We start from the raw sequence: 17,057 nt of genomic DNA, 5'->3' as shown, positions 1-17,057 counted from the left end.
TATGGCAATGGTTTCTACAGCTTTGTAACTGATTCCTTTCAGGAACTGGAGTGCTTAATATAGATCCACCTAAGACCTAACGCTTTAGTGGTAAAAAGAGCGACAATGGGATTCCAAGGACAATTTGGGCAGTTTGTTTGCTGTTTTCATTGTGTTAGTCCGAGGTATGGTCGGTCTGAAAAGTGAAAAGGATCAATGATTTTATGGCATACCAAGCAAAACTATAAAATGGAGCAAGACAACTGTTTTTTAATTGACATAGATCGGGCTCCAAGTTATGTTGCTTCTTGCGTTTTGCGATTGATTAATAATATGCCGCGTACTCGCATTACACAGGACTTACAAGCCGGTTGCGTTGTTTGGATGTCATGTGGGAATGCTGCAAAATCTGGCAAGCTTCTTAAAAGAAAGGGAGAAATAATCTATGTATCATGAAACTCTGTATCAGCTCTGGTAAACGAAACTACGAAAGTTATTAACCCATAGCATCGCTGCACTGCGCTGCGCTGCCTCGATCGAAACGACTAGGGAGACCACGCAATTGTAGCTCGTGGCCTCACCGGCCCGACGCATTCCGTTAGAGAGGATAGGGATGTGTAAGTTGAAATAAATATATTTTTATCATAATTTAATTTATAATAATTTAGTTTTAAATTTATAATAATTTAATGATTTAGATTTCATCGGTCATTACATGTTATACAATCTAACTTTTCTAATCTAATTTCTTATACTTTAAAAACTACACGCTACTTTTTATAATCTTCGATTAAAACAAACATAGTATGCACATGGAGGAGGGAAGGGGAGGGGAGAGGGCACCACAAAAAGACCAGCTCACCATTCCCCTCTTGTCTTGGTCAGCTCACTTGTCTTGTGCACCGACGCCGGGAGGAGAGGAGAGGCGGGGGAAAGAGAGCCCGCCAAAAATAGGCACAGGCAGCCGCCGGTCCCGCCGCGACCGATGGGCGTCAAACAGGCCCTCCTCCACGCCCACGCCCGGCACCACGACGAGGACGACGATGACGACGACGGCAGCAGCAACGGCAGCGGCGGGCGCGAGGGGGCGGAGGCGGTGCTGGAGGTGGACCAGTCGCCCTCGCCGCCGCCCATGTCGTCCTGCGGACGATACATCCTGCACCGCGTCTGCAGGTTCGACACCCTCGCCGGCGTCGCCATCAAGTACGGCGTCGAGGTCGGTACCTCCTCTTACCCTTCTTTCTTTGCCCCCTTCCCTTTGTCGTCCATCGATCCCATCCTTTTGGCCTGTGGACATTACTACAGTAATAATCTGCTTGGCTTGCGCGTTGGTTGGTTGGTTGGTTCATCAGGTGGCGGACGTGAAGCGCGTCAACGGCCTCACCACCGACCTCCAGATGTTCGCGCACAAGACGCTGCGGATTCCGCTCCCCGGGAGGCACCCGCCCGCCGCCGCTCCTCCCTCCTTGTCCTCAAGCGACACCGATCGCACCAGGTGACTCTCTCTCTCTCTCTCTCTCTCTCTCTCTCTCTCTCTCTCTCTCTCACACACACACACACACACACACACACACACACACACCATACTGCTTAGTAATTTCCTGTTTTATTACCGGATTACATTTACAGCACAACAAACGATGGATTACACCTTTCACCTCTGTGAAAATGTGATTGCATTGCAACCGAACAGCTAATCGCTAGTATTGCATTGCGAGGGTACGAAACCGTGGCGATTAAAAAAAGAAATCTCTCTTGTCCTTGTTGACTCATTGCATCGTTACATGCGTTCTTCTTTTTCATAGTTCTCGAGTCGACTCGTCAACAGTTCTGGAGAAATTTCGGCTTCATTTTGACTTTGTTTGCCGATACATGCAGTAGCGTATGATTTGGCAATGTTCAACCAGGGATACAATTCAGATCCCGGTGAGGTTGGCAGGTTTGGCCGCACACTGTTGAGAACCGGTGCGGTGCGGTAGGCAATGTTCCACCGGTGAGAAACCAACTGCCGAGTGTATTGAACACTGACCTGACACCTAATGGCAGCTGCTTCGACGTTCTTTTTTTCTCAACCTTTCGAACGGGTCTGCCACCTGGTTTGCAAATGCTAGAGGATGAGAACATCCACAGAAAAGCAATGCGGAGGAAAGATGATGCAATCCTGCCTGGCAACAGAAGTGCAGCCTCCACATGCTTGCACTCATTAGATCACTGCACGGTGCACACTCACTATTCTTGACAGGCACATCTCTGGAACTTTGGATAGTTACAAAACATAGAGAACAGTCCATAGACAAGATATGAAAGTTTTTTTTTTGTTTTATTCTTGGATGAATTTTCTTGTAAAAGGACTGCATATTTAATCGATGCTCCACTATATAGATTCTTAGTACTTAGTACTTCACCAATAGTTGGCATTGCATATGCTGCTGCCTTTTCTAGTTTAATGATGCTACCACATGATGCCTTTTCACAATGCTGACTACTCTTAGTTTCAGTGGACCTCTTACTTCATGCTTTATGGGCAGTAACAATATAATTCCTTTCAGAGAATGGACTACACGTCGCCCTCCCAAAAATGCTGCTTCCTTGGATCCATTTCTTAAACCGCCGCGGAGAGCAGTTTCGCCGTCCATGAGCCTCTTGCAGGGATACTATGGCCTCACACCACCTCCAAAGGGGAACCCGACTAATGAAGGCACCGAAATGGCAACGTATACTAAAGGTAATTTTCCATCACCGTTTGCTTGGGTTATGATTCCTGATCCGGTGATCCACTGAATTCTGATTGAACTCTGAACTCCTCCAGGTCATCATAGGAAAGCTAGAAGCTTATCGAGTGGCTTTTCTCTTATAAATGGAGATGTCAATAGGGAGATTGACGATGCTGAAAAGACAATAAGGCGGCGCCAGAAAGCCGACGGTGAGTTGACAACAAGGGAGGACAGTGGCGGTAGCCTGTTGGCAAGGGCCGGGCAACGCTTAGCCCTGAGGCCAAAGTCGGGCAGTCGATCAAATATGAACAATAGCCAGCAAGATCTTCTGGCGATATGGATGCCTTCATACGAGGATGGATTGCATACTGTCAAGAAATCATCGAGCAGCCCGGAATTCCAAGATTCAGACAGCATCAGCATTGCTTCGGTATGGTTGAAGAGCAAGTGGAGCTTGAAGCCGGATGCTTTCACCCTCCCCCTCCCTATGCCGCTTTTCGACAGCATCCCGAAGCCTCTTTTCGACAGCATTCCGAATCCATTTGCTGCTTCGAGAAACAAGGCGGCCAAAGATTGTTAAGGCTCGTAGCTTGGTTACTGCGTGCCTTATATTTATTGGTTGTTTCTGGTGATCTTAGTCGAGGCGGTGCAGCAAGGGTCAGGAGGAGTTGCTTTATACCTCCCCAGTCCCCAGCCAAAGGACAATGGAAACTTACAAAGATGGATACAGTGATACACTACTTCTACATACATACTGTACTAAATCTGCTGCGCCAAAGCGGCAGCACTTGTCTTCCTTGTTATAAACTATAGTTGGGGCTTATTTGTTTTGAGCCTTTGAGAGGTATTATTTTGTGCACATACTCCAGGAATGAAGGTAAACGACAAGCAGCATGTGTGTTGTTCCCATGCACTAATAAAGAAATGGCTTTATTTGTTTATTCTGCTGCAGTAGTTGTCGTTTCAACCTTATTATTCAAATAGGTACCATAAATCTGTGAATGGGCGCTAGTGTAGAAACCTTTTTTATTTGAGAATGCAGTTCTGGTCCAGTGTGAATAATTGGAAATATAGCATTGTGCATATCAATGCAAATATAATACTGTACATTTCCCCCTGATTTGTTCCTCGGATGAATGTAGGAGACTCCAATCTCTCAGAAAAAACGTACCAAATAGATTATGCCATCCAGATTCAACACCAGCTCCAAGCCAAACTGAAAAACTACAGCGAGTCTACTACAACAAATCAGCTGGCAAAAAGTTAGCTCCGGTACAAACTAGAGTAGCCCATCTCATTCAACAGCAAGGAGAAAAGATTCAGCAGATGAACTAGTATCTACCATTAATGACAAGTATTAGCTAACCCTGTTCTTACGTTGCCCTCACATCACCTATAAACTAACTAGTCACAACAACGATAAATATCGCTCGATAGAGTTGTTCATAGGCCAACATGGCAAGGCGGCTGTGATGGCCTGCATCTAACTGTAGTACACACGGCCCCTTTGGCTTTGGCAACACAACCCTTGTGAAAGGTATTATTATCGTACATGTTCCACTACTTCACGGGCACTTCCTTTGAATATAGGAAACTCCATGCTCTTCATACCTGGTGCGAGATATATAGCATGATTTATCAGGTGTCCAGCGCAAGCATGAAAAGCTGAACCTAAAATCTCAATCTTACTCGGCTTTGGAGAACCACATTTGCTGGAACGACCCAAGAGATGCAAGAATGCTACCTCCAATCCAAACACTGCATTTGAGTTCCAACCAATCAGCCATTCTATTGTGCATCTAAGACAAATCTTGGAACCACCCCAACCCAAAACACCGCCCCCCCCCCCCCCCTCAAAAAATAATAACAAACTTTATTCTGACTTTTACACACCACGGTAGTTCGTGGGTTAAACTTTTCCCATAACACCCTGCTATAACCCCCAACAGAAATAGCAAATAGCGGGGCTGCATTTAGCATTGGCGAAAAAAGCAAAATAGTTGAATCTTCATTCTTCCCTACCAATTACCTAAGGAAGGATAAATACTACAAAGACAAGCAAATATAGTAGTCTAACCTGAATCGCCTCTCTACTGAATTTCCACTTGCCATAACCTTAACACGAGCAGCTTGAGGAGACTCCTGCAATAGTTCAATGTGAAAATAAGAACTGGCCTTACAAAAGAGTCAGGGACCAAGGAACCATTTTCAACAGTTTTAACCATAGAAGCTCCCTTCTATGAACTACGCTGTACTCACAAATACCAACCAACAAGAACAAAGAGAATCGTTTCATTCTACAATTTTCAAGCAAGGTCACAAAATAAGGGGTAATGCGTGTAAAACTAATACAATACTCTCACCATATCCAAATACATGTTGTAGACATCAATACAATCTCCAAAATACTCTATTGACCATTACTTTCATAATTACACAGTAGGGAATTATTAAAATATACTGATATGAAAATTTTTGTATGACAAATCTCCTAATATAGTTTCCATGTTACAAACCAAAATACTACTGTGCATACTAGTGGTTAAAGAGCTAAAAAAAACTGTACCTCTAGTACTTCTTTCTCTAGGCGCTCCTTTAACTGCAGAATTGATGATGAGCCACCAGAAAGCTATCCAGAATACAAGTTTGCAGATGTTAGAAGTGTATAGCAAAAAAATTGTGCTGAAGGACTAATGTCACTGGACGCATGCTGTTGTGCATGATACATGTAAAGTAGTAAAATGCAGCTCTGGAATTCATGTCTTACCAAGATGTTGCTAAATAGCTCCTTGCGTATGTCAACGTCGCACCTATTTACACTATCAATGACCTGGGTACAAATGAAGTGTTAGCAATTTTAGCTATATGAAGAACTGCCATGCTGCCAGCAATGCAAAACAGTATGGAACCCATATTCAACTCACCATTTGTGGAAGGCCACGAGCTGGCATTGAATCTGCAAATCCATCAATCCCAGGAATAGTCTGTCAATCACAAAATATGTGTGTGAGAGAGCGAGAGAGGTACAGAGAAAGAAAGCAAGTCTGCTGAGCTCAAAAGAATTTTCTAAATCATTGCTAGCATCTACTGAACAAGAAACCAAGGAACTAGATTTGTTCCTGCAATAACATAATCTAGTACCAGCACCAGTTAGGCAGTTACAAATCATTCCTACCAGCATGTATTGTTCCTTTCCACACTACTCACCTTGGATAGAGATGGATTAAATAGAATATCAGGAATCTTGAATCTATCAGCACCAACTTCAATAATTCTGCTCAAATACCAGATGATGTTAACAAAAAACCATAAACTATACATAACAAACAAAATCTTTACCAGACGACTACAGACAAGAGCAGTGGAAAAGTGGGGATATATCACAGCATCCACCCTCTCAATGCACCCATGCATCCCGCCTCAAAGACCATGCAAATGGTCTTAAAACATTCCAAATGATTTCAGTGTCTGGGTTATGGAGATGATCCATCAATTGCAAACGCTCCAGATATATTAAGAGAAACAACGATGACAGTTTTCAGTAATCAATAACTTGTTTTCTTTTATTTTTGAACCCCAATTCATCAAATTTTGAGTTGAAATTTTGTGGAGTTATAAAATTGGTTTTTGGTCAAAATTATCAAGTCAGAGCTCCTGATGATCCATTTCACAAAAACAAAAAAGGAGTTCTTCATGATCCATTTGTATGTCATTCAGAGATGGGATGCACAGATACACCGAGAGTATAGGTGTGCCGAATAAGCCCCCAAGGTAAAGTAACCTTCTCTATCTAATTGGACAAGAATTGACTTAGCTAATAAGAACATAGGAGTACTCATAAACTGGAAATAAATATGTGGCAAAACGATGCTTGTATCCAACTTACTGTCCATCTGGAAGCTCATATGAAGTCGTAGGAACATTTGCATATGCCACTTCTGCAGGAATATAAAGCAGCGAAAGAAAAACACTAGAACATTACAGGAAATATAAAGCAAGAAAATGTTTTGAACGTGTAAGTCAATGAAACAAACATAATTTATGTTATGGCACTCGAGATACGGATAAAAGAAGCCAAACAAATATTGTATTCATAATAGTAACAGCTACCACAGAAATGTTATCTTTATAACATCATACCATCAAAGGCAGTATCTGGGACTCTGCAAACAGACTCCTTGATGTCACTAGCAATAGCTCTCTGTAATACAAAGCGTCATCATTGAAGCCTTCCAGAAAAAACAAAAACAAAAACACATAACAAAAATTAAAGGTTTGTGAATGATCATACCATGCAGTACAACCTGTAACTCTCAGTTGTGTTTGGAAGATCAAGATCTACAATCTGAAAAGACAAGGACAGAATGGAGTCAGAGAAAACATACTGATTGTTTGCCTTTCATTCATCTAGTGTGTAGTTTTAGCTGCAAACGATGCCAGGGCTCAGCATTGCATGGTGCTAAGTATTTTGTAGAACAGTGATAAAAAGTAGTAAACAAATACTGAAATACAGCAGTCAAATAAATGAAACGTTATAACATAACCATGATTAGCACAACATATTAAAACCCTTAAAATGAGCCCAATGAGTAGCAAGAAAACCACCACGGTATTTGTAAATGGCCCAATAGTCTAATACAGAAACTCAAATAATCAATCAGTCTCCTAGGATTCCTGTTTCAGACTATTAACAAACATACACAATGCAACTTGAGCAGGGAAATACACTGGATAGAAGAAAAAAGGGTAACTTCTAACTTGTTGAAATTGAAAATGCTAATCTAACCCTTTTTTTTTCCCTTACTCTGCTGACACCAATGGTTACCAGGAATTACACAGGTCCTCTTTATGAATGAATAAAGGGTTACATTTTTTGAACCATTAAGTTGGAATAAAACCTAATTTGTGTTGCTAATGAAGTCAGACAAATAAATAGTCAGGGTGTGTCTCCAGCTATCTCATTTTTATGCTGGCTGTATCTCCAACTAATCAAAACAAGTCTATGAAGTGTTCCTATGGTTGCGCAAATATATGTTGTGTCGATTTCAAGCACATTGACAGATCAGCTTACATGATATTATTGAGTTTCAATAAAGGGGTACATTTCAATGGTAAAGGGAGTTCTTCCTAGACTTAAAAAAAAATCACATGAAGACAAAGATTTGAAGTCCAACAAAATGTTAAAGAAACAACACCTTGTATTCTCCGGAACTGATTTCCTTCTTCTTAAATGAATATCTGGGCCTAATCTGGAAAGTGAACAAACAGGAGGTGAACAGGCAGCAAAGACTAGTATGCTATGTTAAGCCAGAGAGAAGCTTACAACAACACCCTTGCTCTCCAAGCTTCTCATCATACAATCAGTTAAAAATTCACCGCCAATTGGAGAAGTCGCTACAGACTGCCATTAGAAAACAAGTTATCAAAATAAAGAAATTGTGAGTCAGAATAGACAAGTTGATAGGGATGCCAATGTTACATATGCAAGGGCCAATGTAATACAACTTAACAGAATAATTAATGAAACATTAAATCAGTATTGGTTGTTCACATTTTCAAATGAAAATACTAAACAAAAAGAAAAAAACACTAATTAGTATTGCATTGTGCACCTTCCCTTTACAAATAGTTATGAGCTTGTCACATTAATAGCATAACATACCTTTTGCAAAACAAAACCATCATGCACGGCAGCAACCACAGTGGACCCACCACCACTGCACCAAAAATGATCACATTGTCATACCCCAAAAGCCATGGGAAATAAGACAAATCGAATCAATAATAAGATTTTGACACCAGCAGAATCCAACACGCACAGCAGACCTCGAAACTGAGATGGTTCTAACACAGCTTATAAAATTATAAAAGAATAGAGATAGTGATACCTAAAAGCTCAAAAGCAATATAATTTTCTAGAACCAAAGAAAGCCAATCTGAAAAGCGCAATAAAGGTATTCGATTTGATGAATGTGTAGAATCAAGTAGCAAAACAAGAGCACATAGTTATCATGGCGTTGCCATAACGACGGTATGGTGGTGTGGTTGGCGCCGGAGTGTATGGTGTCTGCCATATCGGCGTGGCATCGTGTGGCGTTCTTTTTGTGTGGTGGCCGCCATAAGGGTAAAGTCCGGGGGGGAGGGGTCAGAAGGGGCCAACGGGACGGGAGCTCGCGTGGTTATGTTTGAGACCTGACCTAAGCACTAACCGAGAGTGTGGCTCGCGTGAACCCTAGCCGGACCGAGAGCGGGTCACAGGTCGCCGCCGAGACCGATACCGTCCGCCGCCGAGACCGATACCGTCCGCCGCCGGTGGTCCCCGCCGTCCTCCGCGGCACACCCCTGCTCAGATCCGTACGCCGCCCATGGTCCTCGCCATCGCTGCGCTCCCTTGGCCCTCCGCTGCCCCTGCGCCCCTGGTCTGCTCTGTCTGACCGTGGTTCGTTGCTGCCCTCTCCTCTCACTTCTCTCTGTTGAGTGCTGATCTGCTCTGTTAGAGCTAGCACTGCACTCTCCTCTCACGTCTCTCTGTTAGAGCTAGCACTGCATTCTCCTCTCACGTCTCTGTTAGAGCTAGTAGCAGTGTAGCACTTAGAAGTTTGAACATGTAGCCTGCTGGTAGCTGCGACTGAAGCGTTGCGCTTGGCCGCTAGGGCTAGAACCTTAGAGGAGACATGGGCTAAGAGGGCTTCTATGGGCCGGCTTGGTGGGCTGGGCCAATTAACAAGTTCCTCCTTTTCTTTGCCTTTTCCCTTGTCCGTTTATTATCCCTATACATATATTGGTGCATATCTGATTTACATAGTAAATATCTGATTTACACACTAGCATATAGCAGTTCAGCTCAAGCTCTAAGTTGTAGCCACATAGCAGTTAGCACACTAGGTATCACATAGCAGTTTAGCTGCACACTAGTTCTTCAGTTGAAGAAGATGAGGAAGAGGGAGAGGAAGAAGAGATTATTGTGGATGATCATATCCTAGACTATAATGTGTGTATTCGCCACGCCAATATGTCTATGGAGTCGCCACGCCGCGCGCCATAGGCGCTATAAAGTTGTGAAGGTGGTGGGTCGCCACACCTCGCCACACCACCGTAACAACTATGCAAGAGCATCATCTTTGAGTTTCTCAATTCTACTTATTTTCCCATGGGATGGATAGATGGATGGAGTAATCATATCTGTGTGACTCTGCCTAATGTAATGGTGCAAAAGTATAGTTTATATGTTGTATCGCATAAAGAGGAAGATGAAGAGCCAATCAAAGCAGACAGCACAAGACATGAGCAAAGGGAGCTACATTTGATATAAGATACAGTACGTGCTGAGCGAAACGTAATCATGAAAATGCTCACCTGTCAACCACCAAAGATGTAGCACGTCCAGACGCAAAAGATGTGAGCACCTGATAGCACAATCAACAATAAAAAATAATAAACTAATTGCATAAGGGGTTGCTTATGAGTTATGACAGAGACATACTGCATTTTTCGCTAGGAACAGCGCCGGCACTTTGTAGTTCTCAAACATAAGTTCTGCTGCTCTATGAAAACAAGGAAAATAACGGTCAGACAAGAATTTATGAAGTCTTTCTAGCGTCATTTGAAAAGAGTACGTAAGGAATTACAAACATAATTTTGGATCTATTAGGATAAATCCAAGTTGGGTTTTGTGGGTTTCATCTCTAGCATATCCCAACTTACTTGGGACAAAGGCTATTGTAGGATAAATTCAAGTTCCGGGTATCCATTCACAAACCACATTCAGAAGATAGAGATACCAACAGGACTATTCCCAAAAAGGAAATGTAAAAATGAACCACTAGCATGGTATGAAGCCAAGTTTCCAAATCCTTACTAACAAAGAAAGAAAAGAGTTTTCAGGTCCTGGTAAGAAAACAGTTGTCATGACTGTTAAGAGTCATGGAAGGTGATCTAGTACAAACGTACCTAGGAAAAACCAGTAGTGTTCTTCCATGACTCAATAAAGTTGGCAATACAAATATTTTAAATACAAAGCATATGCACATACTTCTCTCTTTGCTGTGCAGTGTTTGTAGATGGTTCGGATATGAGCATGGGATGCTCCTCGGGATTGATCAACAGCCGTCGTCTGAAATACAGAACAAAGGGCAGAAAGCAGCATCTTGGATAAATTACATAGACATATCAGAAAGAGATCCTAATTTCTTAAACATTGGCTTGTAGCGATATCATACGATCCACATGAATTAAATAAATAAAGCTAGAAAACAAGAAACTGTATCTCATTAGCAAACACACCAGGGCATTTCACAATTACATATGCAATCAGCACATTATGTCAGGTTAACAGAAAATGGTACGTGTAAAGCAGTATCAATGTTCAGATTCAAATAATGCCCTAGAAAATGACCTCAATTGCTGCTTCTCAATTTTAAAGAGGAGAATTTTCTCGGGACCACATCAAAGTAAATAGTAAAATTCACCTGAAAGCATGATTCCATATATTATCAACGATATCCCAATCAGTAACTGTTCCGTCTTTCATAGGTGAAATCACCTGTTTAGGGGGAGTGGGGGAGAAACCATCAATAAATGATAGTTAACAAAATTATGATCATCAGATCAATCCTGAGTACATGCAGTGACTAACCTCCATATGATCCCTCCTGAACTCTAATTCTTGACCTACATAAAGTTTACGTTTTGTCTTGCCTTTGTCCACATCCATAGGCTTGGCTCCATTCTTAGAATCTGATGCAGAATCAGGCTCCTTCTCTGGCTTGGACTCATCGGTGTCTCCCGCTTGTTCAATTGAACCAACAACCTTAATATGTAAAACGGATACAAGGCACAGTAAGAATTTGTTTTGAAAAAGCTTCCCTGCTAGGATTCCATGAAGCAACAGCACAACAGAATTTCTAAACCTTTTTGGTAATAATTATTAAAAATTGCTAAACACTTACTATTTGTGCTAGTTGCTAAATAGCCAAATCCAAAGCCTTTTTAGTTATGTAATTCAGGCACCATTTTTGCCACGTAGAAAAATCCTTAACTTTATCACATAAGTTGTGTTCAATTTTTTTTAATAAAAAAAGTAAAGCTGACAACCTAGTCCCAGAATGCAATATTATCTCATTTGCCTTCCAAAGAAAATAATGTCGTAGAATCTAAGATAAGCAGAAAATAATTTCCAATTTTACAACTTGTACAGAAGATGTGCTTCAGATTATTTATCAGTCACTTCCATGGGATCTAAAGTTAGCCTCTACAATCAACAGGAACCATAACACATAAACTTTCATACACCTCAGAAGCAACTAAAATGTGAACTCGAAACGTAATTCGAAAACAACACGGGAGCATCTAGTCTAGAGTTGAGAAGCCGCAAAGGGGCATTCTCTCACCGACGGGAAGACGGCCTTAGGGGTGTCGTCGCCCGCGTAGCCCGCCTTGCAGCTGTACGAGCCCACATCTATGACGATTGCCGAGACCTCATCTGCGGAGGCAAAACGGAGCGGTGAGTGCGTGAGGTCTCCAGGGGTTTAGGGCTTAGCGGCAGAGAGGGGAGAGGAGCGAGAGAGTTTACCGCCGCCGTACATGGCTGGAGATCCAGGGAGGGAGCGCTCGGCGAGTGGGGAGCGAAAACCCTAGCTCGCCGGAGACGGAGGGTGGGGAAGGAGGGAGGGAATTGGCGTGGTCTACCCTTTACCAGCTTTGGTGTGGCCCACTTGTCATCGTGCGATGGCGAGGAGCGGGAGATTTGCAGAGCACAGGCTCTTTCCCTTTTCTACTTCAAAATCAGATTCTATTCTACGGTGTCAGAGAAATTGAAATCAGATTGCTGGTGTTTCAAATACAAATATCAGTCCACATCCTTGCATTTGGGACATACAAATTGCTGTCAATTTTTCTTTTTTTAACCAAATGTTTGGTGTAAAATTCTTACGTTGCAAATGGGGCCTTAGCTAAAAAGAACATGCACGGGAAGGAATGGGTGACACTTCTTTGTAACCAAACGAAGCAATGTGCAAAACCTATGCTAGCACGGCAAAAACACAAGATTGTTTTGTGCGACGTCCTTATTATTGATCGCCTTCTCGAAAAACATCCTAATGATTGATTAGTAAGCAGCGGTCTGATTGTAGGAGGTACCTTTATTTGATCAAAAAAAAAGTAAAACTAAAAACAGACTAATCAATGTGTCATAGCTAAGAGCATCTAAAAAAACTATTAAAAAAAGAAAACTAAAAACAAACTGATTAATGTGTCATAGCTAAAAGTATCTCCAAAAAACTCTTAAAACTCACTCCTTATATCTCTATATAGAGTTTTTCTAATAAAATTCATTTTCTAAAACCCACTCCCTATATCTCTATACACTTCTCATCGTGCTTTACAAGATGAAAACTAAAAACAACCTGATTAATGTGTCATAGCTAAGAGCATCTCAAGAAACTCTTAAAAAAGGAAAATTAAAAACAGACTAATTAATATGTCATAGCTAAGAATATCTTTAAAAACTTCTTAAAACTCACTCTCTATATTTCTATATAGAGAGCCTTTGTAATAAAATTCACTTTTTAAATTTTCTTCGCCTCTAACATACTCGCTACATCCAATCTCTATATTTCAACATCCTCCACTCTCTCTTTCCTCTTCTATGTCACCTACGTATGAACCCCACTCTTCATCTCTCTCCTTCCTCCCATCTTGCTACATGTACAGACACTCTTTTCTTGCCCTTCCCATCTTGCTATCTGTAACATCCTGAGTCAGGTATGTGGTTGATTACAAAGTTAGCCCCAAATTAAAACTTTTTAGGATTAGATAAGTTGGCTAAGATGAGTATGTGGATGTGTGTGTGTCAGTATATGCACACTCATATCTGTTGAACTTGTTGAGTTGAGTAGATATTCTAAAAATGTAATAGAAGGAGTTCCAATTTAGTCGCTGCATCGAATTAGTTTATATGTGTTGCTGGAAGTTTCTATGGATCCTTGTAAGGAGGATCGAAATTGAATGTTTCTCAATTTCAATCTTACTCTTAGTCTCTGCTCAGCTCAAATCTATTTCGAATTCAAATTTATGGATTCAAACCATCTTCAAGGTCTCTAGATCAAGTCCAAATATTTCAAAGGAACTTGATCTTAATCCAAATTCAATATTCCAAATTGAATTATCCCAAAGATTCCAACTAATTCTCTCTTTCTTTTCTCCTTCAAATTCCAAGTGGGCCGACTTCTCTTTCTTTTCCCTTGCGTAGCCCAACTTCCCGGCCCGTTCGACCTTTACCTCCTTCCCCGCGCTGGGCAGCAAGCACGTCGCCACGGCTCACTCACTATCCTCTCGGCCTCGGCCCGTTGCTGCACGCTCGCGCTGGAAAATGTTACCTGAACCGTCCCCTCGTGCCACGCGTCAGCCATTGCCGCCGCCTGCGCGTCTCCTTCCTCCCCCTTCTCTTTTCGCCAGCATGGCGCGCCAGCTCGCCGGCCGCCGCTCACTCTCCTCTCTCATCCCCCCTCTCTCGGCCCCTTCCGCGCCCATGCCCGGCGATTGCGCCACCGTACGCGCGCGCTGGCAGCCCTTTGCCGCGCGTCGCCCGGCCGTGGACCAGAGCCGCCACGCCACCGCCACGCTACCGTCCTCGCGCCGCACCCTGCCGCTCACCGAGGACAGTACGATGCGCCACGTTCCTGTGCCCCTCTCGCCGCACCGTCCTCTCTCTCTCTCTCTCTCTCTCTCTCTCTCTCTCTCTCTCTCTCGCTAATAAATAGCATGGCCGCACTCTTGTTTGCCCCCTTTCACCAGACTCACCACCGCCGCCTCCATTTCACGCCACCGCCACTCACCACCGACGACGTGCCACCGACGTGTTATCAAGGAGGACCGGGCGATCAGACGCTGTCCCCGTGCCACCGCCTGATCGCCGGAGGCCGTACGTGAGCCGTCCGCGCAGAGAAGCCGAGCCGCTCCGCCATCGTCCTTCGACCAAGCTTCAGCCATCGCAACCACCGCCATTCGCCCTTCTGGTGAGTCTCCTCGCCCTCCCAGAGCTGCATAATTAGCATATAGGTGGCCCCCGTAGTGATTCCATGCGCATAGCCGTGCTCCGCCGTGTGGTTGAGTCCGCCGCCGGCTTGCGTTGGTACTCCATGTGTCTGCCGGCCATCGAGCCATGCTGCACGGGGCCTTAGGCCCCATTTTCTTGCAGGTAGATCACCTCCTCGTGCAGGGGAGGTGCTGCCCGAGTCGCGCCACGCCGTTTTTGCCCTCCGACCGCTGCCCGACGTTGCATCCGTGGCCAGCTGTCGTCGACGGACCCCCAGACAAGTCCACCGCACTATGTAGAGGCCCAGCGTGCTATTGTCGTTGCGAAAATTCGGCTAGAGCGCGCCGCCGTCGAGGTTCCCGGCGCTGCGCTGCCTCAGCCACTCGCCGCCGACGCCAAATCCCCTTCCTCCCGCCGCGTGCACTCGTGCCAAAACGGCCTCAGGCCGTAAGCTTAGCCTGGCCAGCAGGCCTGACATGGCCCAGTAGACCGGCCCAGTTCCCCGAGCCCGTTAGCCCCCAGTCCAGAGACTATGCGAGCCCGGTACTATACGACTCAGCCCGTTCAAAGCCCAAATCCGGCCCATCCAGGCCTGGGTTGAAACCAAGTGGGTCCTACTGGTACTGTTCACGTAGGCCCCACCTATGAATAGTGTATTTTAGTATTTTTGTTTCTGAATTAAATTCGATTTAATCTTCCGAGAGCCGTAACTTTTCCGTTCTGGCTCCGAATTCAGCGATTCTTTCACCAAAATTCATCAAAAATCGAGATCTACTCATTGGTCACGTTGTGATGTCCTTTATGGCTTATTTGGCTTTCCAAATGGTGTTAAATGAATTCTCCCTAGTATAGCTCGTAGTTAATCGTAGCTATAATTGCAGGAGAGCAAGAGCACATATTCTGCGAATTCTGCGCCGGGAGTGTCAGGACTAAGGAGAATCCTGACTTCAACCAAGACCTCGAGGAAACCTCTGGAGAAGGCAAGTCCTATCTCCTTGATCATATTGAACCTATGGTTTTCAAATAATGTACATGATCAACTAAAATCGGACTTATTATCGCATGTGCTATATATTACGTTTTTCTTTCAAACTACTTATAGTAGTTAATCCTATCAACACTGCCATACCTTATATGTCATCATTCAAAATACATATCACCCTAGGAATACCTGTTGTTACATATATTAACAATAGACGATGTCTTAATATCTAGCATGCTTAGGATTGAATACCTCTTCTCGGAGATGTCGCCTTTAAAATATGTCTCCTCGGTGATATCGCTTTTAAAACACTTCTCTTCGGAGACAAGATTTACTGTTACCAATGATAACTCATATACCATGCCTTCTTGATGGTTGTGAATTTCGTGATGGTTGAGAAATCCTTGATGTCATGTGGGACATGGAAGGTGATGTGTAAAAATGGGTGAAAACTGCTTTGGCGGGGGCAGGTAGAGTAGTCCTCCGTGGAAAGTGCTCTTGGGGGCGTGAGGTATCGTGGGGGTACTCATTGCCGGAAGATACCTGCCCTGGTCGTTTAAGGACCGAGTCAATGCGCCGTCATGCTTAGCCACCCCGTGCAACCATACGTCCTGTATGGGCAGGACTTGACTTTTCTTTTCTTTCACCAGACTGAGTTGGGCATAATTCCAGGAGCTAAGAGCAGCGCTTGAGCCAAGTTACCAGTTGTCCCGATGTTGGAGGTTGCTAGCCGGCTTAGGCTTAAAAATGGGACTGGCCTTCGGAACATGGCCTCTGGTACTTGATGGATCACGTGGAAAAGCCCGGTAGGAAAGATGTTTGGAGAATCTCGGTATGATTCTCTCCTCCGCTAGCTAAGGTGGAGGCTGAGCATATCGTATGGGTAAAGCTGTACAACCTCTGCAGAGTGTAAACCTATTCGAATAGCCGTGTCCACGGTTATGGACATGCGACAGCAGTAACCGTTTTGACTAGACTCTGGGTGCGTGGGTTTTGATGAGTGAGTGTGTGGATTAGATGTCCATGTGATGAGGTTTCTGGCTCGATCCGCCAGAAGCTGTGTGGTACTAAAGGTACACTAGATGTGATAAAAGGGACTGCGGAGTGAGGTGTAGCCCCTCCTAGGACCGAAAAACCCCCAGATACAGCTGGTTACTGGTTTTTGAACTTTTGAAATTCTTTTAAAGTCAATAGCTGATGATAAAATGAAATACCTGCATAAAATGGCTTTATGCTAAAACTATAACTGTAAAACCTTATCCTTGAATTACACCATTATGCATCTATCAACCTCTTGAAAGTAGTATAGGGCTTGCTGAGTACCTTCCGTACTCACTCCTTCTGTCAT

At 43.7% G+C, this 17,057-nt stretch overlaps 2 protein-coding genes across 4 annotated transcripts; one reads left to right on the top strand and one right to left on the bottom strand.

Moving 5' to 3' along the window:
• The first annotated feature begins 816 nt into the window (after positions 1-816).
• On the top strand, positions 817-3,634 carry LOC133917111 (uncharacterized). 2 transcript variants are annotated; one of them, XM_062361088.1, is made up of 4 exons: positions 817-1,195; positions 1,332-1,474; positions 2,529-2,704; positions 2,789-3,634. In XM_062361088.1, the coding sequence occupies exons 1-4, from the start codon at positions 965-967 to the stop codon at positions 3,271-3,273; spliced, it is 1,035 nt and encodes a 344-aa protein (XP_062217072.1). In that variant the 5' UTR covers positions 817-964; the 3' UTR covers positions 3,274-3,634. The 2 variants fall into 2 exon arrangements, with proteins under 2 accessions (XP_062217072.1, XP_062217071.1); XM_062361087.1 differs by having other exon boundaries at positions 2,478-2,704.
• A 322-nt stretch (positions 3,635-3,956) lies between these two features.
• LOC133917110 (actin-related protein 4-like) lies at positions 3,957-12,427 on the bottom strand. Of its 2 annotated transcripts, XM_062361086.1 has the most exons (20): positions 12,265-12,427; positions 12,083-12,174; positions 11,329-11,502; positions 11,162-11,235; positions 10,726-10,806; positions 10,177-10,237; positions 10,050-10,099; positions 8,356-8,410; positions 8,017-8,094; positions 7,889-7,942; positions 6,985-7,038; positions 6,834-6,894; positions 6,580-6,631; positions 5,901-5,967; positions 5,618-5,677; positions 5,461-5,523; positions 5,260-5,322; positions 4,771-4,835; positions 4,383-4,451; positions 3,957-4,304 (listed from the first exon to the last, which is right to left on the bottom strand). In XM_062361086.1, the coding sequence occupies exons 1-20, from the start codon at positions 12,275-12,277 to the stop codon at positions 4,259-4,261; spliced, it is 1,332 nt and encodes a 443-aa protein (XP_062217070.1). In that variant the 5' UTR covers positions 12,278-12,427; the 3' UTR covers positions 3,957-4,258. The 2 variants fall into 2 exon arrangements, 1 of the variants encoding a protein (XP_062217070.1); XR_009909565.1 differs by lacking the exons at positions 3,957-4,304; positions 4,383-4,451; positions 4,771-4,835; ... (7 more) ...; positions 7,889-7,942; positions 8,017-8,094 and having other exon boundaries at positions 10,177-10,232.
• Positions 12,428-17,057: the final 4,630 nt, after the last annotated feature.

This window comes from Phragmites australis, chromosome 4, assembly GCF_958298935.1.
Source record: "Phragmites australis chromosome 4, lpPhrAust1.1, whole genome shotgun sequence".
NCBI classification, from domain to species: Eukaryota; Viridiplantae; Streptophyta; class Magnoliopsida; order Poales; family Poaceae; genus Phragmites; species Phragmites australis.
The sequence above is the reverse complement of the archived record's forward strand: the minus strand, read 5'-3'. Positions and strand labels throughout refer to the sequence as shown.